This window comes from Scyliorhinus torazame, chromosome 5 (assembly GCF_047496885.1).
Source record: "Scyliorhinus torazame isolate Kashiwa2021f chromosome 5, sScyTor2.1, whole genome shotgun sequence".
NCBI lineage: Eukaryota > Metazoa > Chordata > Chondrichthyes > Carcharhiniformes > Scyliorhinidae > Scyliorhinus > Scyliorhinus torazame.
Window position 1 is genome coordinate 134,113,484 of NC_092711.1, and position 27,778 is coordinate 134,141,261.

The window sequence follows — 27,778 nt, forward strand, 5'->3', positions numbered from 1 at the left end:
TCCCCGTGCTGTACCTGTCTTGGGAGTGTTTGATGGGGACAGTGCAGAGGGAGCTTTACTCTGTATCTAACCCCGTGCTGTCCCTGTCCTGGGAATGTTTGATGGGGACAGTGTAGAGGGAGCTTTACTCTGTGTCTGACCCTGTGCTGTACCTGTCTTGTACATGTGTTCAATGTGGTGTGTCAGAAGCAGATTGTCATGCCCGGGGTCCATTTTCTTACCGTTAAATGGTGGCCGATCTTGTGGTTGGTCATGCCAACATTTCTGCATCAGCTCCTTCAGATCTTTCAATTTTTCCAATGTTTCCTCGCTTGGCAGGAGATTGAGGTCTGGCCTTTGACCTGTCGGGATGAGGATCTGGATGAGCACCTCATTCGCATCTTTGGGAATTGAGAGAAGTGGGAGCCGTGATCAGAATTGGAAAATGAGGCCTACTGAAATAGGCTTCGAGGGAAGAAACCGACTGAGGGAGGGCTATGGCTACCAGTCGCTCGCAGAGTAATGGAAAATTCTTACAATGTCAGCCCTCCGGCCTAGCTTGCCTCCTGCCTGCATTACCGCAGCGACCGGAATGTTCCAGAACCTCCTGCCTCTCCGCTCACGTTTGGTCTCCACTTGTTCTATCCTCCCTAAACATCTGGTCAGCCAAAGCTCTGTTGCCCAGGTCTTAGCTCACACAAATCCCCATTCCTCAATTACCAACTCCTCCCCCACCCCTTCCTCCACCCCCCCCTCCCCCCCCTCCCCCCCCCCCCCACCCCCCCCCCCACCTCTCCCCCACTCTCCCACCCCTTTCCCGTTGTGACTTACGTTGACTCCCGGTCAATTCTAAAATCCTCGTCCTCATTTTCCAATCCCTCTGTGGCCTCAACGTTCCGACTCCCTACTTCTTTGATATCCCTTGGTCCTCCACAACCCCCTGAGATCTCCCGGTTCCTCCAACTCAAGCCTCTCAAGCGTCAATTAATGGGAGAAGCCAGGTCGGTCTGTTGTTTTGCAGTTTGTTCTGGCATTTTAAGTTGAGCAACAGTTGGCCATGGGGTTGGAGTCTGACAAGACACAAGGATTTTTGGGTTGTTCCTGAAAAGGATCTCTCTCTACAAAGGTCTACACAGATAAACAAGTAAACTGTTGTGTTAACTTTATTTTTAAGTGGCATTTGAACTGTATTGGGTTGCTGAACTGGGATTAGTGGCAGGTATAGATTGTAAATTAAAGCTTTTCCTTTTATTTGACAAACTGTTTTGCAGATTCCAAATTGTTTGGTGTTTTTGTCCACTATCCCAACAAAAGTTGGGGTCTGGTCTGGGATCTGACCACTTTATTCATTTCTGGGATGTGTGGCCTCGTTGGTCAGGCCCAGTGTTTGTTGCCCGTCCCTAATTGCCCCTTGAGGAGGTGGTGGGTGAGCCGCCTTCTTGAACCGGCTGCAGTCCCTGTGTGGTGTGGGTAACACCCACAGTGCTGTCAGGGAGGGAGTTCCAGGATTGTGACCCAGCGATAGTGAAGGAACGGCCGATATGTTTCCCAGTCAGGATGGTGAGTGTGGGGCTCGGAGGGGAACTTGCAGGTGGTGGAGTTCCCCATGTGTCTGCTGCCCCTTGTCCTTCTAGATGGTAGAGGTGGTGGGTTTGGAAGGTGCTGTCGAAGGAGCCTTGGTGAGTCGCTGCGGTGCATCTTGTAGATGGTACACACGCTGCTGTCACTGTGCGTCGGTGGTGGAGGGAGTGAATGTTTGTGGATGGGGTGCCGATCAAAGCGGGGCTGTAGGTGGGCTCAGTCATGCCCCTCCCTCGAGTCACCCTGGGCTTGCCCACCACCTCAGCCCACCTCCCCCTCCCCCCTCTCCCACTCACTCAGATCCCCTGCTTACCGCTGTAAGGCTGTTTGCCAGTCAAGATACTCCACATCAGGATCCCGAAGCTATGAAGGAACAAAAAGAGCAGAGATCACCTGAAACCCGGCAAAAAAGGTCCCACGCAATTCCCAGCGTCCCGTACTGCCGTACCACTGGGGAGGGGGGGGAGGGGGTCACGGTCTGACCTAGTGACCCATCCCCAATCAGAGCAACACCCATCACAGTCCCCATCAAGGTGATAAAGAGAGACAGAGAGAGAGAGAAAATCAGGGAGAGAGAGACAGAGAGAGGCAGAGAGATAGAGACATAGAGAGATAGAGACATAGAGAGATGGAGACAGAGAGAGAGAGAGCTCGAGAGAGTGAAACAAAGAGAGAGAGACAGAGAGAAGCAGAGAGTGAGCGAGAGAGCGAGAGAGAGTGAAACAAAGAGAGAGAGACAGAGAGAGGCAGAGAGATAGAGACATAGAGAGATAGAGACATAGAGAGATGGAGACATAGAGAGATAGAGACATAGAGAGATGGAGAGAGAGAGAGACAGAGAGAGTCAGAGAGTGAGAGAGAGCGAGAGAGAGTGAAACAAAGAGAGAGAGACAGAGCGAGGCAGAGAGATAGAGACATAGAGAGATAGAGACATAGAGAGATAGAGACATAGAGAGATAGAGACATAGAGAGATAGAGACATAGCGAGATAGAGACATAGAGAGATGGAGACAGAGAGAGAGAGAGACAGAGAGAGTCAGAGAGTGAGAGAGAGCGAGAGAGAGTGAAACAAAGAGAGAGAGACAGAGAGAAGCAGAGAGTGAGCGAGAGAGCGAGAGAGAGTGAAACAAAGAGAGAGAGGCAGAGAGATAGAGACATAGAGAGATAGAGACATAGAGAGATAGAGACATAGAGAGATGGAGACAGAGAGAGAGAGAGACAGAGAGAGTCAGAGAGTGAGAGAGAGCGAGAGAGAGTGAAACAAAGAGAGAGAGACAGAGAGAGGCAGAGAGTGAGCGAGAGAGCGAGAGAGAGTGAAACAAAGAGATAGAGACATAGAGACATAGAGAGATGGAGACAGAGAGATAGAGAGAGCTAGAGAGAGTGAAACAGAGAGAGAGAGCGACAGAGAGAGTCAGAGAGTGAGAGAGAGCGAGAAAGAGTGAAACAAAGAGAGAGAGACAGAGAGAGGCAGAGAGTGAGCGAGAGAGCGAGAGAGAGTGAAACAAAGAGAGAGAGACAGAGAGAGGCAGAGAGATAGAGACATAGAGAGATAGAGACATAGAGAGATGGAGACAGAGAGAGAGAGAGAGCTAGAGAGAGTGAAACAGAGAGAGAGAGAGACAGAGAGAGTCAGAGAGTGAGAGAGAGTGAGAAAGAGTGAAACAAAGAGAGAGAGACAGAGAGAAGCAGAGAGTGAGCGAGAGAGCGAGAGAGAGTGAAACAGAGACAGAGAGACAGAGAGAGGCAGAGAGATAGAGACATAGAGAGATAGAGACATAGAGAGATGGAGACATAGAGAGATAGAGACATAGAGAGATGGAGACAGAGAGAGAGAGAGCTAGAGAGAGTGAAACAGAGAGAGAGAGAGACAGAGAGAGTCAGAGAGTGAGAGAGAGCGAGAGAGAGTGAAACAAAGAGAGAGAGACAGAGAGAGGCAGAGAGTGAGCGAGAGAGCGAGAGAGAGTGAAACAAAGAGAGAGAGACAGAGAGAGGCAGAGAGATAGAGACATAGAGAGATAGAGACATAGAGAGATGGAGACAGAGAGAGAGAGAGCTAGAGAGAGTGAAACAGAGAGAGAGAGAGACAGAGAGAGTCAGAGAGTGAGAGAGAGCGAGGGAGAGTGAAACAAAGAGAGAGAGACAGAGAGAGGCAGAGAGTGAGAGAGAGCGAGAGAGAGTGAAACAGAGATAGAGAGAGAGAGAGACAGAGAGTCAGAGAGTGAGCGAGAGAGAGTGAAACAAAGAGAGAGAGACAGAGTGAGAGAGATGGAGACAGAGAGAAACAGAGATAGAGACATAGAGAGATAGAGACATAGAGAGATAGAGACATAGAGAGATGGAGACAGAGAGAGAGCTAGAGAGAGTGAAACAGAGAGAGAGAGAGACAGAGAGAGTCAGAGAGTGAGAGAGAGCGAGAGAGAGTGAAATAGAGATAGAGAGAGAGAGAGACAGAGAGTCAGAGAGTGAGCGAGAGAGAGTGAAACAAAGAGAGAGAGACAGAGTGAGAGAGATAGAGACAGAGAGAAACAGAGAGAGAGACAGAGAGATAGAAACAGGGAGAGAGAGATAGAGGGAGAGAGAGATGAAATGAAAATGAAATGAAATGAAAATCGCTTATTGTCACAAGTAGGCTTCAAATGAAGTTACTGTGAAAAGCCCCTAGTCGCCACATTCCGGCACCCGTTCGGGGAGGCTGGTACGGGAATTGAACCGTGCTGCTGGCCTGCCTGGGTCTGCTTGCAAAGACAGTGATTTAGCCCAGGATAGAGACAGATAGAAACAGAGAGAGACAGGGAGAGAGAGAGAGAGAGAGAGGGAGGAGAGAGAGAGAGATAGAGAGAGAGGGATAGAGACTGATGCACGATCAATTACTCAAAGATGAGAGTAGGATGTAATCGAGGCTTTGTTACTCTAAGATGTGTGGCCTCCTGCAGCAGCTGACAAAATGGCTGCTGTACTGGGAGCACACATATTTATACTCCGCCCACTGGGCGGAGCCAGCAGGCAGGGATCTACCCCCGTGCCAGTAGTATAGGGGCCTTACCGTAAAGCACCTATATCAACATCCTATATATACAATATATACATCAGTGGTGACTACCACATTCACCTCCTGTTAAAAAAATGAGTCCGGCGGGGATGGTGGAGAACTGTATACAGAAAGTTGTGTTTTAAAAGTACAGATAATATTACAAATTCAGGCGGTCCGGTGCCTTGATCTGTCGGTGAGAGCGCCGCAGAGCTGGTGGCGACTCCAGTGGCGGCTTGGTCTTCAGTGACTCCGGGAGTGTGTCGAAATCCTCTTCATCCCCGGGTGGGAGCAAGGGGAGGACGGATTGTCCCGGAGCGGGGGCTGCGGTGGGGTGCGCTGGGAGGAGGGAGGGTGGCGCCGGGTTGGAGGGGGTGTGTGTGTGGAACCAGCAGGTGCCAGGTCCCTGAGGGAGACTGTGTCTTGGCAGCCGTTGGGGTACACTACGTAGACGTACTGCGGGTTTGCGTGGAGTAGTTGTACCCTCTCAGCCAACGGGTCCGCCTTGTGGAGTTGGTTGGGTCTATGGAGCAGAACGGGTCTTGGAGCTGCCAGCCACATTGGGAGTGAACCCCCGGAGGTGGACTTCCTGGGGAAGGCAAAGAGACGTTCATGGGGGGGTTTCGTTAGTCGCCGTGCACAGGAGCGACCGAATGTAGTGAAGTGCGTCGGGGAGGACCTCCTGCCAGAGGGAGGCCGGGAGATGTCTGGACTGTTGGGCCAGCTGGATGGCCCTCCAGACCATCCCATTCTCCCGCTCCACCTGCCCGTTTCCCCGGGGGTTGTAGCTGGTCGTCCTGCTCGAGGCAATGCCCCTGTTGAGCAGGTACTGGCGCAGCTCATCGCTCATAAATGAGGATCCCCAGTCGCTGTGGACGTAGGCGGGGAAACCGAACAGAGCGAAGATGGTGCTGAGGGCTTTGATGACGGTGGCAGACGTCATATCGGGGCATGGGACGGCGAAGGGGAATCTGGAGTACTCACCGACCACATTGAGAAAGTACGTGTTACAGTCGGTGGAGGGGAGGGGCCCATTGAAGTCCACGCTGAGGCGTTCAAAGGGGCGGGAGGCCTTCACCAGGTGCGCACGGTCTGGCCGGTAGAAATGCGGTTTACACTCCGCGCAGACCTGGCAGTCTCTGGTGACGGTCCTGACTTCCTCGATGGAGTAGGGCAGATTGCGGGCCTTGAGGAAATGGTAAAAACGTGTGACCCCTGTTTTGTGAAGGCCACGAAGAATCCAGCACTAGTTTTAAGGATACAAAGTAATAACATTTATTTACAATAACATATATACATAACAGCAGCAGCAACTTCCCTTGCTGCACACTCCTTCCTGCTGGTTCCTGAACTGGCCAGCTTTATTTATACTAGGAGTTTACTAATGGTTTCTCCGCCCCCCTCTTTGGGGAAGCTCATACTCCCACAGGATTGTGGGATTGTCATTAGTCCCCAGCCAATGGTAATTAGGCAGGTTATAACATCCCTCCCCCCCCAGTCCAAGGAATCCACCGAAGACCCTGGCGAAGGAGGGCGTCGGACTCGTTTTCCCGCAGGCCGGACACCATTTGCACGCGGCGCTGGATCAGGCGGCGTGTAACAAGACGGAGACCGACGCTTCCGTGATGAACGGCGCGGTTGTACATCCACGGCCCTTGGACCCGAGGATTCCCCCTCTGATGCATCCTGTGTCTCCATCTCGGAGTCAGAGTCTGCTGCCTCCGTCATGTCAGCGTCTCTATCTCCATTCGGTCCCGTAACGACCTGCGCAGGCTTCGAGTGAGGCACCAGTGGAAGATTGTGAGGACTACCTTCCCTTGTCTTTGGTCTCTGCGGCTGTAGCAATGAGCTCCGGGGGCAGGGAATCTTTTGAGGGGATAGTCTTCTGGACCGAACGTGGTCTACATGTTTGCGCTGGAGACGACCCTGGGCTTGCACTTGGTACGATATAGGGCCCATTTGGCGAAAGATTACACCAGGAACCCACTGGGCACCACCAGCAAAATTCCGAACGAACACTGGGTCACCGGGCGCAAACTGCCGAATCGGCCGATGCCGAGAAAATCCCTGTCCCTGCCGTTCCTGTGTGCGGCGTACTTTTGCGCCAATGTCCGGGAAAACCATACCCTGGCGGGTGCGAAGTCTCCGGCCCATTAGGAGTTCTGCGGGAGCTATCCCAGTCACTGCATGGGGGGTGGTCCTATATGTAAACAAAAAGCGAGCCAGTCTCGTGTCCATTGATCCGGAAGACTGCTTCTTTAGGCCTCTTTTGAATGTTTGCACTGCGCGCTCTGCCAACCCATTTGAAGCTGGGTGGTAAGGGGCAGTGCGGATATGGCGGATGCCGTTCATCTTTGTAAACCTAGCAAACTCCTCACTCGTGAATGGAGTGCCGTTATCCGTGACCAGCACCTCGGGGAGGCCATGCGTACTAAACGACAAACGCATCTTTTCAATTGTTGCGCAGGACGTTGTCCCCTGCATCTTATGCACCTCTAGCCATTTAGACTGGGCGGCGATTAATAGAAGGAACATAGATCCCTGAAAAGGGCCTGCGAAATCTGCATGTAAGCGTGCCCAAGGCCTCCCTGGCCATTCCCAGTGATGTAGGGGCGCGGCCGGCGGAAGCTTCTGATGCTCCTGGCAATTGGAGCAGTTTTGGGCCACCTTCTCAATGTCGGTGTCGAGGCCTGGCCACCAAACATAACTCCGGGCCAACATTTTCATCTTGGTCACGCCCGGATGCCCATTGTGCAAGTCTGTTAGTATCAGCTCCTGGCCTTTTTCCGGGACAATCACACACGTGTCCCCCCACAAGAGGATGCCGTCTTCCACGCTGAACTCTGACAGCTTGGAGGAAAATGCCCGCAACTCGCCTGGGAGCTGTCTATGCTGCCCACCATACAGGACTATGTGCCGAACCTTTGACAGGACTGGCTCCGTCTGGGTCCACTCACGGATCTGTGATGCCGTGACAGGCAAGGTGTCCATAAAATTCAGGGTTGTAACCACCTCACCGGTCGTGGGGGTCGACATGGGGCCGGTCGATAAAGGCAATCGGCTCAGTGCGTCGGCATTTGCTATCTGCGTACCTGGTTTGTGCTCCAGAGAATACTCGTATGCAGCAAGCAACAAAGCCCAGCGCTGGATCCGTGCAGAAGCAATGGGCGGTATTGGCTTATCCGCTCTAAAAATTCCTAGCAGAGGCTTATGATCAGTCACGATAGTGAAATGGCGGCCGTACACGTACTGGTGGAAGCGTTTCACTGCAAAAACCACTGCCAGGCCCTCCTTCTCGATCTGCGCGTACTTTTTCTCCGCTGCAGTCAATGTGCGGGAGGCGAAAGCTATCGGTCGCTCGCCCCGTTCTCCATCTTGTGGGACAGGACGGCCCCAATACCATACGGGGATGCATCGCATGTGACGAGCAAAGGCTTTCCCGGATCATAGTGGGTTAGTAACCCAGACGACGATAATTGTTGCTTTACCCGCCGGAAAGCGGTTTCTTGCGGCTGACCCCAAACCCAGGTGTGATTTTTCTTTAGCAGCAGGTGTAAGGGGGCCAGCGTAGTTGCCAGATTGGGGAGGAACTTCCCGTAATAGTTTACGAGACCGAGAAAAGAACGAAGATGCGAAGTGTCAGTCGGGGCGGGGGCCTATTGAATTGCACGCACCTTCTCTGCGATGGGGTGCAAATCTTCACGGTCCGCCCGATAACCTAGGTAGACTACTTCCTTTGCTTGAAATACGCACTTTGTGCGACGTAAACGGACTCCAGCCTCCGAAAGGCGTCTAAGGACAGCCTCCAGATTTTCCAAATGTTCCTGCTCCGACGTCCCTGTGATCAAAACGTCATCTAGGTAGACAGCCACACGTGGTAAACCTCTCAAAATGCCCTCCATAACACGTTGAAAAATTGCGCAGGCAGGGGATACTCCAAAGGGCAACCGTGTATATTCATACAGGCCCCGGTGTGTATTAATTGTTACATATGGTCGGGAGGCAGGGTCCAGCTCCAACTGCAGGTAGGCGTGACTCATATCTAATTTTGTGAACGAGAGTCCACCTGCAAGCTTCGCGTAGAGATCCTCTATGCGAGGCATTGGATATCGGTCGAGTCGGGAAGCCGTATTCACTGTAGGTTTATAGTCGCCACACAAGCGAACTGTGGCATCTGGCTTCATTACAGGTACAATTGATGCTGCCCAGTCAGCAAAACGGACGGGCCTGATAATACCCAAACGCTCCAAACGAGTGAGCTCCCCTTCTACCTTCTCGAGCAAGGCGTAAGGCACCGGGCGCGCCCGGAAATAGCGCGGCGTGGCTCCTGGTTCAACTTGGATACGGGCTACGGCCCCTTTTGTTTTCCCCAAACCAGGCTGGAATACATCTGGGTATCGTCCTGGCACCTCAGTCAACCCTTCAGAAACTGTTTGGAGGATGTGCTGCCATTGCAACCGCAAATGGCGCAACCAGTCCCGACCCAACAGGCTGGGCCCATGGCCGCGCACCACGATAAGTGGGAAACGCCCCTCCTGGCGTCCATAGACAACAGGGGTCATTGTAGTTCCTGCAATGTCCAGTGGTTCTCCCGTGTAGGTGGCCAACCTGGCCTGTGAGTCGGTTAATGTAAGGATCTGTATACCCTGCTTGATGCGGTCGAATGTCCTCTGGGCGATCACGGAGACCGCTGCGCCAGTGTCCAACTCCATCTCAAGCGGGTGGCCATTGACCCGTACTGTCACCTTAATGGGGGACACAAGGTGAGCTGCCACACAATGCAGCTGCAGGCAGTCCTCCGTCTCCACGTCCTCAGGAGTGGTCGCCGCAGGTTCATCCACATGGAAGGTACGGCCCCTGGGCTGGTCCCAGTTACAGCCCCTGGGCTGGTCCCAGTTTCGGTCGGAACGACGGCGCCTCTGGCGCCCCCAGGACCGCCGTCCGCGACGGGGTCGGCGCCTACAAGTCTGACACGGACATGGCTCCTCATCCATTGGTTCTGGAGAAGGCTCCCTTCGGGGAAGAATGTCCAACGGCCACTGGCGTCGGTCCAGACGTTGCCTCGCCCAAGGTACCGCAGGAGTGCGGGACGTTTTCGGACGGAAGGGGTTGCGCCCCAAGGCATGCACTTCCATTCCCTGTAGCTCCTGTACTCCTCGCTCTGCGCTCTCTCGGGACAATACTATTTGAATGGCCTGTTGAAAAGTCAATGTTGGCTCCGCTAACAACTTTCTCTGGGTGGCCGCATTGTTAATACCGCAAACCAAATGGTCGCGTAACATTTCTGACAAGGTCTCACCATAGTCACAGTACTCTGCAATCCTGTGTAGCCTGGATAGAAAGTCGGCAAGGGATTCTCCAGGGGTCCTCTCAGCGGTATTAAACCGGTAACGCTGGACTATCGTGGACGGGATTGGGTTAAAGTGTTGCCCCACTATATTCACAAGTTCGTCAAACGTTTTGGTGTCCGGCGCAGCTGGGTACATAAGGCTCCTAATCACCCCAAACGTATGCGGGCCGCAGGCGGTGAGCAATATGACCACCTGTCGCTCGTTTTCGGTGATATTGTTTGCCCGGAAATAGTAACGCATCCGTTGTGTATACTGGTTCCAGCTTTCCAGCGCAGCATCAAAAACACCCAAACGTCCGTACAGAGGCATGGTATAATAGAAAACAACTTCCAACCTGTATCCAACAAAAATCCAGGGAGGTGGCTTCAGCAGTGTAGACAGCTATTCACTTTTACCTTCGTCGCCAGTTTTGTGAGGGCCACGAAGAATCCAGCACGAGTTTTAAGGATACAAAGTAATAACATTTATTTACAATAACATATATATATAACAGCAGCAGTAACTTCCCTTGCTGCACACTCCTTCCTGCTGCTTCCAAACTGGGCAGCTTTATTTATACTAGGACTTTACTAATGGTTTCTCCGCCCCCCTCATTGGGGAAGCTCATACTCCCACAGGATTGTGGGATTGTCATTAGTCCCCAGCCAATGGTAAGTAGGCAGGTTATAACACCCTGGATGACAGAGGTTGTTGTGCAAGGCCCGGAGTCGGTCTACCTGTGCGCTGGCACATGTACCTCGGGATAGGGCATCGGGGGGCTCGGTGAGCTTATCGGGGCGATACCAAATCTCGTAATTGTAGGTGGAGAGCTCGATCCTCCACCTCAAGAATTTATCGTTGTTGATCTTGCCCCGCTGTGTGTTATTGAACATGAAGGCTACCGACCGTTGGTCAGTGAGGAGGGTGAATCTCCTGCTGGCCAGGTAATGCCTCCAATGTCGCACAGCTTCAATGATAGCCTGGGCCTCTTTTTTGACGGATGAGTGTCGAATTTCGGAGGCATGAAGGGTGCGGGAAAAGAATGCCACGGGTTTGCCTGCCTGATTGAGGGTGGCGGCTAGGGCGATGTCTGATGCGTCCCTCTCCACTTGAAAGGGCAGCGTCTCGTCTACTACATGCATCGTGGCCTTGGCGATATCGGCTCTAATACGGTTGAAGGCCTGGTGAGCCTCGGCCGTCAGGGGGAAAAGGGTGGACTGGATGAGTGGGCGGGCCTTGTCCGCGTAGTTTTGGACCCACTGGGCGTAGTATGAAAAGAACCCCAGGCAATGTTTGAGGGCCTTGGGGCAGTGGGGGAGGGGGAGTTCCATGAGGGGGCGCATGTGATCGGGGTCGGGCCCCAGAACTCCGATCTGGACCACATAGCCGAGGATGGCTAATCGGTTCATGCTGAACATGCACTTCTCCTTGTTGTAGGTGAGGTTGAGGAGAGTGGCGGTGTGGAGGAATTTGGCACGGTTGGCGTCGTGGTCCTGCTGATCGTGGCCGCAGGTGATGACATTGTCTAGGTGCGGAAAGTGGCCCGCAGTCCGTAACGGTCAACCATTCGGTCCATCTCCCTTTGGAAGACCGAGACCCCGTTGGTGACGCCAAAGGGGACCCTGAGGAAGTGATAGAGGCGACCATCTGTCTCGAAGGCAGGGTATGGGCGGTCCACCTTACGAATGGGGAGCGGGTGGTAGGCAGATTTCAGGTCCACTGTCGAGAAGACCCGGTACTGCGCAATCTGATTGACCATATCAGATATGCGTGGGAGGGGGTACGCATCGAGCTGCGTTTACTGATTGATGGTCTGACTGAAGTCAACGACCATCCTGTTTTTCTCCCCGGTTTTCACCACTATCACTTGGGCTTTCCAGGGGCTGTTACTGGCCTCGGTGATACCTTCCCGCAGCAGCCGCTGGACCTCAGACCTGATGAAGGTCCTGTCCTGGGTGCTGTACCGTCTGCTCCTAGTGGCGACGGGTTTGCAATCCGGGGTTAAGTTTGCGAATAGGGAAGGTGGGTTGACCTTTAGGGTCGCGAGGCCGCACACAGCGAGGGGTGGTAGGGGCCCGCCGGATTTCAAGGTTAGGCTCTGGAGGTTACATTGGAAGTCCAGGCCAAGTAGCAAGGCAGCACAGAGGTTGGCGAGGACGTAGAGCCGTAGGTCGCTGAATTCTACGCCCTGGACCGTGAGTGTGACTATACAGTACCCCTGGATCGCCACGGAGTGGGATCCGGAAGCCAGGGAGATTCTTTGGTTAGCGGGGTGTACCGCGAGGGAGCAGCGCCTTACCGTATCGGGTGGATGAAGCTCTCGGTGTTCCCGGAGTCCAGCAGGCAGGAGGTCTCGTGCCCATTGATCTTCACGCTTGTCGAGGCGGTGGTCAGGTTGTGCAGGCGAGACTGGTCGATGGTGACCGAGGCGAGTCGTGGCTGGTTGTCGCTGGTGTCGAACGATGGGGTGCCCGGGGGGGGGGGGGGGGGCACGGGTCCTGGAACAATGGTGGTGCCCATGTGCCGTGGGGAAGACAAGATGGCGGCGCCTGGTGATCTTGGGATGGACAAGATGGCGGTGCCCACGGGCCGCACATGGCGGGGGGGGGGTGAAAAAGATGGCGGCGCCCATGGGCCGCACGTGGTCCGAGAAGGGGAAGATGGCGGCGCCCACTGGCCGCGCATGGTCTGCGGGGGAGAAGATGGCGGCGCCCACTGGCCGCGCGTGGTCCGGGGAGGTGAAGGTGGCGGCGCCCATTGTCCGTACGCGAGGGGGGTCGGGGCAATAGCGGCGACTGAGCATGCCTGGCACACCGCAGCGAAGTGCCCCTTCTTGCCGCAGGCCTTGCAAAGGGCGGTGCGGGCCGGACAGCGTTGGCGGGGGAGTTTCTGTTGCCTGCAGAAGTAACATCGGGGGCCCCCGGGGTTGGCTGGCTGGCACGTGGCACAGGCGTATTGGCTGGGTGAGGCCCCCGCTGGGGCAGCCGTCTGCGGAGTCCACGATGTGTAGGAGGGGTGGGCCGCGTGGCTGGGGGTGGAGGCCTGAATATTGCGCGAGGCGATCGTCATCGATAGCGCCAGTTTTTTTGTTGCTGCGAGGTCGAGCGTGGCCCCCTCTAAAAGTCACTGGCGTATGAGGTCTATCCCCGTAACGAAGGCGTCCCGCATGAGGAGGTTGGAATGTTCCGTGGCCGTGACGGCCTGACAGTCAGAGTCTCTGACCAGAGGAATTAAAGCACACCAGAAATCTTCTACCGACTCAGCAGGGAGCTGACAGCGAGTGGAGAGCGCGTGCCTGGCGAAGAGCGTGTCCGTGCGCTGGGTGTAATTCTCTTTCAGCAGCGCCAGGGCTTCCTCGTAGTTCGGCGCGTCCTGGATAAGAGGAAAGACGTTGGAGCTCAGCCGCGTGGAGAGGATCTGAATTTTCTGAGCTTCCGGGATTGGGTCTGGTGCAGACCTGATGTAAGCTTCATAACAGGCTAGCCAATGTTCAAAGTCCTTTTTGGCGTCGCCTGATTGCGGATCCAGCTGCAGGCGATCCGGCTTGATGCGGAGGTCCATCTTCTGAAAATCTTAGAGTAATAAATTGATGCATGATCAATTACACAGAGACGAGAGTTGAATACAACTGAGGCTTTATTACTCTAAGATGTGTGGCTTCCTACAGCAGCTGGCGAAATGGCTGCTGTATAGGGAGCACACATATTTGTACTCCGCCTACTGGGCGGAGCCAGCAGGCAGGGAACTACCCCCGTACCTGTAGTACAGGGCCTCACCACACATCTCCTAATATATACAACAGTGGTGATTACCACAGCAATACTGTACACAGTGCTCCAGATGTGGTCTCACCAATGTCCTGTATAACTGAAACATAACCTCCCTACTTTTGTATTCAATTCCCCTCACAATACTACCCTCCCCGAACAGGTGCCGGAATGTGGCGACTCGGGGCTTTTCACAGTAACTTCACTTGAAGCCTACTTGTGACAATAAACGATTTTCATTTCATTTTCATTTCATAAACAATAACATTCTATTAGCTTTGGGAATGGGGCTGAATTCTCTGTTCCCGCTTATGACGCCACTGCCCCCCCCTCCCCCCAGGGCCCCCACGCCACCCACCGACCATGGGGTTTCCCGGCGGCGTGGGTGTGACTTCAATGGGAAATCCCATTGACAAGTAACGGGATTATAGCAACTCGGCGCCAGAAACCACGCGGCTGGGGGCTCAGAGGATCCCACCCCTTGCTGCACCCGTGTGCCAGCTGTTTTGCGTTTCATGAACTCAGGCGCCCAGATACCTCTGCACCGGTCGGAGCTCGGCCGCCTCTCGCCTTTTCGATGCAAGGCTTCACCGCTATTCTTCCTGCCAAGGTGGACAATTGGCGGGACTCGCCGTCCTGACGGCCGGCCAATGGGGTTTCCCATGGTGGGCAACCTCACGCTGGCGGAGGTAGCCAGTGGTTCCGCCGATGGGTCGCGATCAGCCATCCCAGCATGCAACACCGTCGTCATGCAGTTGTACAGAACCACGGACGCCAAGAGAGCACTCTGAGACGAGGGGTCTGTTGGGTTGATGCTCCCCTCCCCCCCACACTCCTTCAAGGGGTCACACTGACCTGTAAACGTCCGTGGCGGGGATGGGTTTGTACTGATTGATGTCTGATTTTAGTGCTTCTGGCGGGAGGTACTCAATCGTCCCGGCGATAGATGTCAGTGCTGAGCTGGAAGCAAACTGCTTCAGCTTGGACAGGCCGAAGTCCGCAACCTGGCAGGAGAAAACGATATCTTCGAAGGTTCGGATCAGGACTCATCTATTTGATCACTTCACAAGAGGCACACGGGCTCCAGACTAAAGCTCCCTCTACACTGTCCCCATCAAACACTCCCAGGACAGGTACAGCACGGGGTTAGATACAGAGTAAAGCTCCCTCTACACTGTCCCCATCAAACACTCCCAGGACAGGTACAGCACGGGGTTAGATACAGAGTAAAGCCCCCTCTACACTGTCCCCATCAAACACTCCCAGGACAGGTACAGCACAGGGTTAGATACAGAGTAAAGCTCCCTCTACACTGTCCCCATCAAACACTCCCAGGACAGGTACAGCACGGGGTTAGATACAGAGTAAAGCTCCCTCTACACTGTCCCCATCAAACACTCCCAGGACAGGTACAGCACGGGGTTAGATACAGAGTAAAGCTCCCTCTACACTGTCCCCATCAAACACTCCCAGGACAGGTACAGCACAGGGTTAGATACAGAGTAAAGCTCCCTCTACACTGTCCCCATCAAACACTCCCAGGACAGGTACAGCACGGGGTTAGATACAGAGTAAAGCTCCCTCTACACTGTCCCCATCAAACACTCCCAGGACAGGTACAGCATGGGGTTAGATACAGAGTAAAGCTCCCTCTACACTGTCCCCAGCAAACACTCCCAGGACAGGTACAGCACGGGGTTAGATACAGAGTAAAGCTCCCTCTACACTGTCCCCATCAAACACTCCCAGGACAGGTACAGCACTGGGTTAGATACAGAGTAAAGCTCCCTCTACACTGTCCCCATCAAACACTCCCAGGACAGGTACAGCATGGGGTTAGATACAGAGTAAAGCTCCCTCTACACTGTCCCCATCAAACACTCCCAGGACAGGTACAGCACGGGGTTAGATACAGAGTAAAGCCCCCTCTACACTGTCCCCATCAAACACTCCCAGGACAGGTACAGCACGGGGTTAGATACAGAGTAAAGCTCCCTCTACACTGTCCCCATCAAACACTCCCAGGACAGGTACAGCACAGGGTTAGATACAGAGTAAAGCTCCCTCTACACTGTCCCCATCAAACACTCCCAGGACAGGTACAGCACGGGGTTAGATACAGAGTAAAGCTCCCACTACACTGTCCCCATCAAACACTCCCAGGACAGGTACAGCATGGGGTTAGATACAGAGTAAAGCTCCCTCTACACTGTCCCCAGCAAACACTCCCAGGACAGGTACAGCACGGGGTTAGATACAGAGTAAAGCTCCCTCTACACTGTCCCCATCAAACACTCCCAGGACAGGTACAGCACAGGGTTAGATACAGAGTAAAGCTCCCTCTACACTGTCCCCATCAAACACTCCCAGGACAGGTACAGCACGGGGTTAGATACAGAGTAAAGCTCCCTCTACACTGTCCCCATCAAACACTCCCAGGACAGGTACAGCACGGGGTTAGATACAGAGTAAAGCTCCCTCTACACTGTCCCCATCAAACACTCCCAGGACAGGTACAGCACGGGGTTAGATACAGAGTAAAGCTCCCTCTACACTGTCCCCATCAAACACTCCCAGGACAGGTACAGCACGGGGTTAGATACAGAGTAAAGCTCCCTCTACACTGTCCCCATCAAACACTCCCAGGACAGGTACAGCATGGGGCTAGATACAGAGTAAAGCGCCCTCTACACTGTCCCCATCAAACATTCCCAGGCTAGGTACAGCACGGGGTTAGATACAGAATAAAGCTCCCTCGACACTGTCCCCAGCAAACAAACCCAGGACAGGTACAGCACAGGGTTAGATACAGAGTAAAGCTCCCTCTACACTGTTCCCATCAAACATTCCCAGGACAGATACAGCACGGGGTTAGATACAGAGTAAAGCTCCCTCTACACTGTTCCCATCAAACACTCCCAGGACAGGTACAGCACGGGGTTAGATACAGAATAAAGCTCCCTCGACACTGTCCCCAGCAAACAAACCCAGGACAGGTACAGCACGGGGTTAGATGCAGAGTATACCTCCCTCTACACTGTCCCCATCAAACACACCCAGGACAGGTACAGCACGGGGTTAGATACAGAGTGAAGCTCCCTCTACACTGTCCCCATCAAACTCTCCCAGGACAGGTACAGCACAGGGTTGGATACAGAGTAAAGCTCCCTCTACACTGTCCCCATCAAACACTCCCAGGACAGGTACAGCACGGGGTTAGATACAGAGTAAAGCTCCCTCTACACTGTCCCCATCAACACTCCCAGGACAGGTACAGCACAGAGTTAGATACAGAGTAAAGCTCACTCTACACTGTCCCCTTCAACACTCCCAGGACAGGTACAGCACCGGGTTAGATACAGAGTAAAGCTCCCTCTACACTGTCCCCATCAAACACTCCAAGGACAGGTACAGCACGGGGTTAGATACAGAGTAAAGCTCCCTCTACACTGTCCCCATCAAACACTCCCAGGACAGGTACAGCACAGAGTTAGATACAGAGTAAAGCTCCCTCTACACTGTCCCCATCAACACTCCCAGGACAGGTACAGCACCGGGTTAGATACAGAGTAAAGCTCCCTCTACACTGTCCCCATCAAACACTCCCAGGACAGGTACAGCACGGGGTGAGATACAGAGTAAAGCTCCCTCTACACTGTCCCCATCAAACACTCCCAGGACAGATACAGCACGGGGTTAGATACAGAGTAAAGCTCCCTCTACACTGTCCCCATCAAACACTCCCAGGACAGGGACAGCACGGGGTTAGATACAGAGCAAAGCTCCCTCTACACTGTCCCCATCAAACTCTCCCAGGACAGGTACAGCACAGGGTTAGATACAGAGTAAAGCTCCATCTACACTGTCCCCATCAAACACTCCCAGGACAGGTACAGCACGGGGTTAGATACAGAGTAAAGCTCCCTCTGCACTGTCCCCATCAACACTCCCAGGACAGGTACAGCTCAGAGTTAGATACAGAGTAAAGCTCCCTCTACACTGTCCCCATCAACACTCCCAGGACAGGTACAGCACGGGGTTAGATACAGAGTAAAGCTCCCTCTACACTGTCCCCATCAAACACTCCCAGGACAGGTACAGCACGGGGTTAGATACAGAGTAAAGCTCCCTCTACACTGTCCCCATCAAACACTCTCAGGACAGGTACAGCACGGAGTTAGATACAGAGTAAAGCTCCCTCGACACTGCCCCCATCAAACACTCCCAGGACAGGAACAGCACGGGGTTAGATACAGAGTAAAGCTCCCTCTACACTGTCCCCATCAAACACTCCCAGGACAGGTACAGCACGGGGTTAGATACAGAGTAAAGCTCCCTCGACACTGTCCCCATCAAACACTCCCAGGACAGGTACAGCACGGGGTTAGATACAGAGTAAAGCTCCCTCTACACAGTCCCCATCAAACACTCCCAGGACAGGTACAGCACGGGGTTAGATACAGAGTAAAGCTCCCTCCACACTGTCTCCATCAAACACTCCCAGGAAAGGTACAGCACGGGGTTAGATACAGAGTAAAGCTCCCTCTACACTGTCCCCATCAAACACTCCCAGGACAGGTACAGTACGGGGTTAGATACAGAGTAAAGCTCCCTCTACACTGTCCCCATCAAACACTCCCAGGACAGGTACAGCACGGGGTTAGATACAGAGTAAAGCTCCCTCAACACTGTCCCCATCAAACACTCCTGGACAGGTACAGCACGGGGTTAGATACAGAGTAAAGCTCCCTCTACACTGTCCCCATCAAACACTCCCAGGACAGGTACAGCACGGGGTTAGATACAGAGTAAAGCTCCCTCTACACTGTCCCCATCAAACACTCCCAGGACAGGGACAGCACGGGGTTAGATACAGGGTAAAGCTCCCTCTACACTGTCCCCATCAAACACTCCCAGGACAGGCACAGCACGGAGGTAGATACAGAGTAAAGCTCCCTCCACACTGTCCCCATCAAACACTCCCAGGACAGGTACAGAACGGGGTTAGATACAGAGTAAAGCTCCCTCGACACTGTCCCCATCAAACACTCCCAGGACAGGTACAGCACGGGGTTAGATAAAGAGTAAAGCTCCCTCTACACTGTCCCAATCAAACACTCCCAGGACAGGTACAGCACGGGGTTAGATACAGAGTAAAGCGCCTTCTACACTGTCTCCATCAAACACTCCCAGGACAGGTACAGCACGGGGTTAGATACAGAGTAAAGCTCCCTCTACGATGTCCCCATCAAACACTCCCAGGACAGGGACAGCACGGGGTTAGATACAGAGTAAAGCTCCCTCTACACTGTCCCCATCAAACACTCCGAGGACAGGTACAGCATGGGGTTAGATACAGGGTAAAGCTCCCTCTACACTGTCCCCATCAACACTCCCAGGACAGGTACAGCTCGTGGTTAGATAGAGAGTAAAGCTCCCTCTACACTGTCTCCATCAAACACTTCCAGGACAGGGACAGCACGGGGTTAGATACAGAGTAAAGCTCCCTCTACACTGTCCCCATCAAACACTCCGAGGACAGGTACAGCATGGGGTTAGATACAGGGTAAAGCTCCCTCTACACTGTCCCCATCCAACACTCCCAGGACAGGTACAGCACGGGGTTAGGTACAGAGTAAAGCTCCCTCTACACTGTCCCCATCAAACACTCCCAGGACAGGTACAGCACTGGGTTAGATACAGAGTAAAGCTCCCTCCACACTGTCCCCATCAAACACTCCCAGGACAGGCACAGCACGGGGTTAGATACAGAGTAAAGGTCCCTCTACACTGTCCCCATCAAACATTCCCAGGACAGGTACAGCACGGTGTTAGATACAGAGTAAAGCTCCCTCGACACTGTCCCCATCAAATACTCCCAGGACAGGTACAGCACGGGGTGAGATACAGAGTAAAGCTCCCTCTACACTGTCCCCATCAAACACTCCCAGGACAGGTACAGCACGGGGTTAGATACAGAGTAAAGCTCCCTCTACACTGTCCCCATCAAACACTCCTGGACAGGTACAGCACGGGGTTAGACACAGAGTAAAGCTCCCTCTACACTGTCCCCATCAAACACTCCCAGGACAGGTACAGCACGTGGTTAGATACAGAGTAAAGCTCCCTCTACACTGTCTCCATCAAACACTCCCAGGACAGGGACAGCACGGGGTTAGATACAGAGTAAAGCTCCCTCTACACTGTCCCCATCAAACACTCCCAGGACAGGTACAGCATGGGGTTAGATACAGGGTAAAGCTCCCTCTCCACTGTCCCCATCAAACACTCCCAGGACAGGTACAGCACGTGGTTAGATACAGAGTAAAGCTCCCTCTACACTGTCTCCATCAAACACTCCCAGGACAGGGACAGCACGGGGTTAGATACAGAGTAAAGCTCCCTCTACACTGTCCCCATCAAACACTCCGAGGACAGGTACAGCATGGGGTTAGATACAGTGTAAAGCTCCCTCTACACTGTCCCCATCAAACACTCCCAGGACAGGTACAGCACGGGGTTAGATACAGAGTAAAGCTCCCTCTACACTGTCCCCATCAAACACTCCCAGGACAGGTACAGCTCTGGGTTAGATACAGAGTAAAACTCCCTCCACACTGTCCCCATCAAACACTCCCAGGACAGGCACAGCACGGGGTTAGATACAGAGTAAAGCTCCCGCGACACTGTCCCCATCAAACACTCCCAGGACAGGTACAGCACGGGGTTAGATACAGAGTAAAGCTCCCTCTACACAGTCCCCATCAAACACTCCCAGGACAGGAACAGCACGGGGTTAGATACAGAGTAAAGCTCCCTCCACACTGTCTCCATCAAACACTCCCAGGACAGGTACAGCACGGGGTTAGATACAGAGTAAAGCTCCCTCTACACTGTCCCCATCAAACACTCCCAGGACAGGTACAGTACGGGGTTAGATACAGAGTAAAGCTCCCTCTACACTGTCCCCTTCAAACACTCCCAGGACAGGTACAGCACGGGGTTAGATACAGAGTAAAGCTCCCTCTACACTGTCCCCATCAAACACTCCTGGACAGGTACAGCACGGGGTTAGATACAGGGTAAAGCTCCCTCTACACTGTCCCCATCAATAACTCCCAGGACAGGCACAGCACGGAGGTAGATACAGAGTAAAGCTCCCTCCACACTGTCCCCATCAAACACTCCCAGGACAGGTACAGCACGGGGTTAGATACAGAGTAAAGCTCCCTCGACACTGTCCCCATCAAACACTCCCAGGACAGGTACAGCACGGGGTTAGATAAAGAGTAAAGCTCCCTCTACACTGTCCCCATCAAACACTCCCAGGACAGGTACAGCACGGGGTTAGATACAGAGTAAAGCTCCCTCTACACTGTCCCCATCAAACACTCCCAGGACAGGGACAGCACGGGGTTAGATACAGGGTAAAGCTCCCTCTACACTGTCCCCATCAATAACTCCCAGGACAGGCACAGCACGGAGGTAGATACAGAGTAAAGCTCCCTCTACACTGTCTCCATCAAACACTCCCAGGACAGGGACAGCACGGGGTTAGATACAGAGTAAAGCTCCCTCTACACTGTCCCCATCAAACACTCCCAGGACAGGTACAGCATGGGGTTAGATACAGGGTAAAGCTCCCTCTCCACTGTCCCCATCAAACACTCCCAGGACAGGTACAGCACGTGGTTAGATACAGAGTAAAGCTCCCTCTACACTGTCTCCATCAAACACTCCCAGGACAGGGACAGCACGGGGTTAGATACAGAGTAAAGCTCCCTCTACACTGTCCCCATCAAACACTCCGAGGACAGGTACAGCATGGGGTTAGATACAGTGTAAAGCTCCCTCTACACTGTCCCCATCAAACACTCCCAGGACAGGTACAGCACGGGGTTAGATACAGAGTAAAGCTCCCTCTACACTGTCCCCATCAAACACTCCCAGGACAGGTACAGCTCTGGGTTAGATACAGAGTAAAACTCCCTCCACACTGTCCCCATCAAACACTCCCAGGACAGGCACAGCACGGGGTTAGATACAGAGTAAAGCTCCCGCGACACTGTCCCCATCAAACACTCCCAGGACAGGTACAGCACGGGGTTAGATACAGAGTAAAGCTCCCTCTACACAGTCCCCATCAAACACTCCCAGGACAGGAACAGCACGGGGTTAGATACAGAGTAAAGCTCCCTCCACACTGTCTCCATCAAACACTCCCAGGACAGGTACAGCACGGGGTTAGATACAGAGTAAAGCTCCCTCTACACTGTCCCCATCAAACACTCCCAGGACAGGTACAGTACGGGGTTAGATACAGAGTAAAGCTCCCTCTACACTGTCCCCTTCAAACACTCCCAGGACAGGTACAGCACGGGGTTAGATACAGAGTAAAGCTCCCTCTACACTGTCCCCATCAAACACTCCTGGACAGGTACAGCACGGGGTTAGACACAGAGTAAAGCTCCCTCTACACTGTCCCCATCAAACACTCCCAGGACAGGTACAGCACGGGGTTAGATACAGAGTAAAGCTCCCTCTACACTGTCCCCATCAAACACTCCCAGGACAGGGACAGCACGGGGTTAGATACAGGGTAAAGCTCCCTCTACACTGTCCCCATCAATAACTCCCAGGACAGGCACAGCACGGAGGTAGATACAGAGTAAAGCTCCCTCCACACTGTCCCCATCAAACACTCCCAGGACAGGTACAGCACGGGGTTAGATACAGAGTAAAGCTCCCTCGACACTGTCCCCATCAAACACTCCCAGGACAGGTACAGCACGGGGTTAGATAAAGAGTAAAGCTCCCTCTACACTGTCCCCATCAACACTCCCAGGACAGGTACAGCACGGGGTTAGATACAGAGTAAAGCTCCCTCTACACTGTCCCCATCAAACACTCCCAGGACAGGTACAGCACGGGGTTAGATACAGAGTAAAGCTCCCTCTACACTGTCCCCATCAAACACTCTCAGGACAGGTACAGCACGGAGTTAGATACAGAGTAAAGCTCCCTCGACACTGCCCCCATCAAACACTCCCAGGACAGGAACAGCACGGGGTTAGATACAGAGTAAAGCTCCCTCTACACTGTCCCCATCAAACACTCCCAGGACAGGTACAGCACGGGGTTAGATACAGAGTAAAGCTCCCTCGACACTGTCCCCATCAAACACTCCCAGGACAGGTACAGCACGGGGTTAGATACAGAGTAAAGCTCCCTCTACACAGTCCCCATCAAACACTCCCAGGACAGGTACAGCACGGGGTTAGATACAGAGTAAAGCTCCCTCCACACTGTCTCCATCAAACACTCCCAGGAAAGGTACAGCACGGGGTTAGATACAGAGTAAAGCTCCCTCTACACTGTCCCCATCAAACACTCCCAGGACAGGTACAGTACGGGGTTAGATACAGAGTAAAGCTCCCTCTACACTGTCCCCATCAAACACTCCCAGGACAGGTACAGCACGGGGTTAGATACAGAGTAAAGCTCCCTCAACACTGTCCCCATCAAACACTCCTGGACAGGTACAGCACGGGGTTAGATACAGAGTAAAGCTCCCTCTACACTGTCCCCATCAAACACTCCCAGGACAGGTACAGCACGGGGTTAGATACAGAGTAAAGCTCCCTCTACACTGTCCCCATCAAACACTCCCAGGACAGGGACAGCACGGGGTTAGATACAGGGTAAAGCTCCCTCTACACTGTCCCCATCAAACACTCCCAGGACAGGCACAGCACGGAGGTAGATACAGAGTAAAGCTCCCTCCACACTGTCCCCATCAAACACTCCCAGGACAGGTACAGAACGGGGTTAGATACAGAGTAAAGCTCCCTCGACACTGTCCCCATCAAACACTCCCAGGACAGGTACAGCACGGGGTTAGATAAAGAGTAAAGCTCCCTCTACACTGTCCCAATCAAACACTCCCAGGACAGGTACAGCACGGGGTTAGATACAGAGTAAAGCGCCTTCTACACTGTCTCCATCAAACACTCCCAGGACAGGTACAGCACGGGGTTAGATACAGAGTAAAGCTCCCTCTACGATGTCCCCATCAAACACTCCCAGGACAGGGACAGCACGGGGTTAGATACAGAGTAAAGCTCCCTCTACACTGTCCCCATCAAACACTCCGAGGACAGGTACAGCATGGGGTTAGATACAGGGTAAAGCTCCCTCTACACTGTCCCCATCAACACTCCCAGGACAGGTACAGCTCGTGGTTAGATAGAGAGTAAAGCTCCCTCTACACTGTCTCCATCAAACACTCCCAGGACAGGGACAGCACGGGGTTAGATACAGAGTAAAGCTCCCTCTACACTGTCCCCATCAAACACTCCGAGGACAGGTACAGCATGGGGTTAGATACAGGGTAAAGCTCCCTCTACACTGTCCCCATCCAACACTCCCAGGACAGGTACAGCACGGGGTTAGGTACAGAGTAAAGCTCCCTCTACACTGTCCCCATCAAACACTCCCAGGACAGGTACAGCACTGGGTTAGATACAGAGTAAAGCTCCCTCCACACTGTCCCCATCAAACACTCCCAGGACAGGCACAGCACGGGGTTAGATACAGAGTAAAGGTCCCTCTACACTGTCCCCATCAAACATTCCCAGGACAGGTACAGCACGGTGTTAGATACAGAGTAAAGCTCCCTCGACACTGTCCCCATCAAATACTCCCAGGACAGGTACAGCACGGGGTGAGATACAGAGTAAAGCTCCCTCTACACTGTCCCCATCAAACACTCCCAGGACAGGTACAGCACGGGGTTAGATACAGAGTAAAGCTCCCTCTACACTGTCCCCATCAAACACTCCTGGACAGGTACAGCACGGGGTTAGACACAGAGTAAAGCTCCCTCTACACTGTCCCCATCAAACACTCCCAGGACAGGTACAGCACGTGGTTAGATACAGAGTAAAGCTCCCTCTACACTGTCTCCATCAAACACTCCCAGGACAGGGACAGCACGGGGTTAGATACAGAGTAAAGCTCCCTCTACACTGTCCCCATCAAACACTCCCAGGACAGGTACAGCATGGGGTTAGATACAGGGTAAAGCTCCCTCTCCACTGTCCCCATCAAACACTCCCAGGACAGGTACAGCACGTGGTTAGATACAGAGTAAAGCTCCCTCTACACTGTCTCCATCAAACACTCCCAGGACAGGGACAGCACGGGGTTAGATACAGAGTAAAGCTCCCTCTACACTGTCCCCATCAAACACTCCGAGGACAGGTACAGCATGGGGTTAGATACAGTGTAAAGCTCCCTCTACACTGTCCCCATCAAACACTCCCAGGACAGGTACAGCACGGGGTTAGATACAGAGTAAAGCTCCCTCTACACTGTCCCCATCAAACACTCCCAGGACAGGTACAGCTCTGGGTTAGATACAGAGTAAAACTCCCTCCACACTGTCCCCATCAAACACTCCCAGGACAGGCACAGCACGGGGTTAGATACAGAGTAAAGCTCCCGCGACACTGTCCCCATCAAACACTCCCAGGACAGGTACAGCACGGGGTTAGATACAGAGTAAAGCTCCCTCTACACAGTCCCCATCAAACACTCCCAGGACAGGAACAGCACGGGGTTAGATACAGAGTAAAGCTCCCTCCACACTGTCTCCATCAAACACTCCCAGGACAGGTACAGCACGGGGTTAGATACAGAGTAAAGCTCCCTCTACACTGTCCCCATCAAACACTCCCAGGACAGGTACAGTACGGGGTTAGATACAGAGTAAAGCTCCCTCTACACTGTCCCCTTCAAACACTCCCAGGACAGGTACAGCACGGGGTTAGATACAGAGTAAAGCTCCCTCTACACTGTCCCCATCAAACACTCCTGGACAGGTACAGCACGGGGTTAGACACAGAGTAAAGCTCCCTCTACACTGTCCCCATCAAACACTCCCAGGACAGGTACAGCACGGGGTTAGATACAGAGTAAAGCTCCCTCTACACTGTCCCCATCAAACACTCCCAGGACAGGGACAGCACGGGGTTAGATACAGGGTAAAGCTCCCTCTACACTGTCCCCATCAATAACTCCCAGGACAGGCACAGCACGGAGGTAGATACAGAGTAAAGCTCCCTCCACACTGTCCCCATCAAACACTCCCAGGACAGGTACAGCACGGGGTTAGATACAGAGTAAAGCTCCCTCGACACTGTCCCCATCAAACACTCCCAGGACAGGTACAGCACGGGGTTAGATAAAGAGTAAAGCTCCCTCTACACTGTCCCCATCAAACACTCCCAGGACAGGTACAGCACGGGGTTAGATACAGAGTAAAGCTCCTTCGACACTGTCTCCATCAAACACTCCCAGGACAGGTACAGCACGGGGTTAGATACAGAGTAAAGCTCCCTCTACACTGTCCCCATCAAACACTCCTGGACAGGTACAGCACGGGGTTAGACACAGAGTAAAGCTCCCTCTACACTGTCCCCATCAAACACTCCCAGGACAGGTACAGCACGGGGTTAGATACAGAGTAAAGCTCCTTCTACACTGTCTCCATCAAACACTCCCAGGACAGGTACAGCACGGGGTTAGATACAGAGTAAAGCTCCCTCTACACTGTCCCCATCAAACACTCCCAGGACAGGTACAGCACGGGGTTAGATACAGAGTAAAGCTCCCTCTACACTGTCCCCATCAAACACTCCTGGACAGGTACAGCACGGGGTTAGACACAGAGTAAAGCTCCCTCTACACTGTCCCCATCAAACACTCCCAGGACAGGTACAGCACGTGGTTAGATACAGAGTAAAGCTCCCTCTACACTGTCTCCATCAAACACTCCCAGGACAGGGACAGCACGGGGTTAGATACAGAGTAAAGCTCCCTCTACACTGTCCCCATCAAACACTCCGAGGACAGGTACAGCACGGTGTTAGATACAGGGTAAAGCTCCCTCGACACTGTCCCCATCAAACACTCCCAGGACAGGTACAGCACGGGGTTAGATACAGAGTAAAGCTCCCTCTACACTGTCCCCATCAAACACTCCCAGGACAGGTACAGCACGGGGTTAGATACAGAGTACAGCTCCCTCTACACTGTCCCCATCAAACACTCCTGGACAGGTACAGCACGGGGTTAGACACAGAGTAAAGCTCCCTCTACACTGTCCCCATCAAACACTCCCAGGACAGGTACAGCACGTGGTTAGATACAGAGTAAAGCTCCCTCTACACTGTCTCCATCAAACACTCCCAGGACAGGGACAGCACGGGGTTAGATACAGAGTAAAGCTCCCTCTACACTGTCCCCATCAAACACTCCGAGGACAGGTACAGCATGGGGTTAGATACAGGGTAAAGCTCCCTCTACACTGTCCCCATCAAACACTCCCAGGACAGGTACAGCACGGGGTTAGATACAGAGTAAAGCTCCCTCTACACTGTCCCCATCAAACACTCCCAGGACAGGTACAGCACTGGGTTAGATACAGAGTAAAGCTCCCTCCACACTGTCCCCATCAAACACTCCTAGGACAGGCACAGCACGGGGTTAGATACAGAGTAAAGCTCCCTCTACACTGTCCCCATCAAACATTCCCAGGACAGGTACAGCACGGTGTTAGATACAGAGTAAAGCTCCCTCGACACTGTCCCCATCAAACAGTCCCAGGACAGGTACAGCACGGGGTTAGATACAGAGTAAAGCTCCCTCTACACTGTCCCCATCAAACACTCCCAGGACAGGTACAGCACGGGGTTAGATACAGAGTAAAGCTCCCTCTACACTGTCCCCATCAAACACTCCTGGACAGGTACAGCACGGGATTAGAGACAGAGTAAAGCTCCCTCTACACTGTCCCCATCAAACACTCCCCGGACAGGCACAGCACGGAGGAAGATACAGAGTAAAGCTCCCTCCACACTGTCCCCATCAAACACTCCCAGGACAGGTACAGCACGGGGTTAGATACAGAGTAAAGCTCCTTCTACACTGTCCCCATCAAACACTCCCAGGACAGGCACAGCACGGAGGTAGATACAGAGTAAAGCTCCCTCTACACTGTCCCCATCAAACACTCCCAGGACAGGTAC

The 27,778-nt window shown here is 53.2% G+C and overlaps 1 protein-coding gene across 7 annotated transcripts in view; it reads right to left on the reverse strand.

Annotated features, from left to right (window-relative positions):
* LOC140419820 (ankyrin repeat and protein kinase domain-containing protein 1-like) overlaps window positions 1-27,778 on the reverse strand; it is a 73,909-nt gene that overhangs the window by 19,325 nt on the left and 26,806 nt on the right. For 5 of the 7 annotated variants that reach the window (XM_072503837.1, XM_072503838.1, XM_072503841.1 and 2 more), the window contains 3 exons: window positions 14,544-14,692; window positions 1,874-1,923; window positions 222-380 (listed from right to left, as the gene is read on the reverse strand). In XM_072503837.1, the coding sequence (XP_072359938.1) occupies window positions 222-380; window positions 1,874-1,923; window positions 14,544-14,692 (358 nt within the window). Of the gene's footprint in view, window positions 1-221; window positions 381-1,873; window positions 1,924-12,220; window positions 13,436-14,543; window positions 14,693-27,778 lie in introns of those variants that run through there. The other 2 variants (XM_072503839.1, XM_072503836.1) reach the window with 2 other exon arrangements.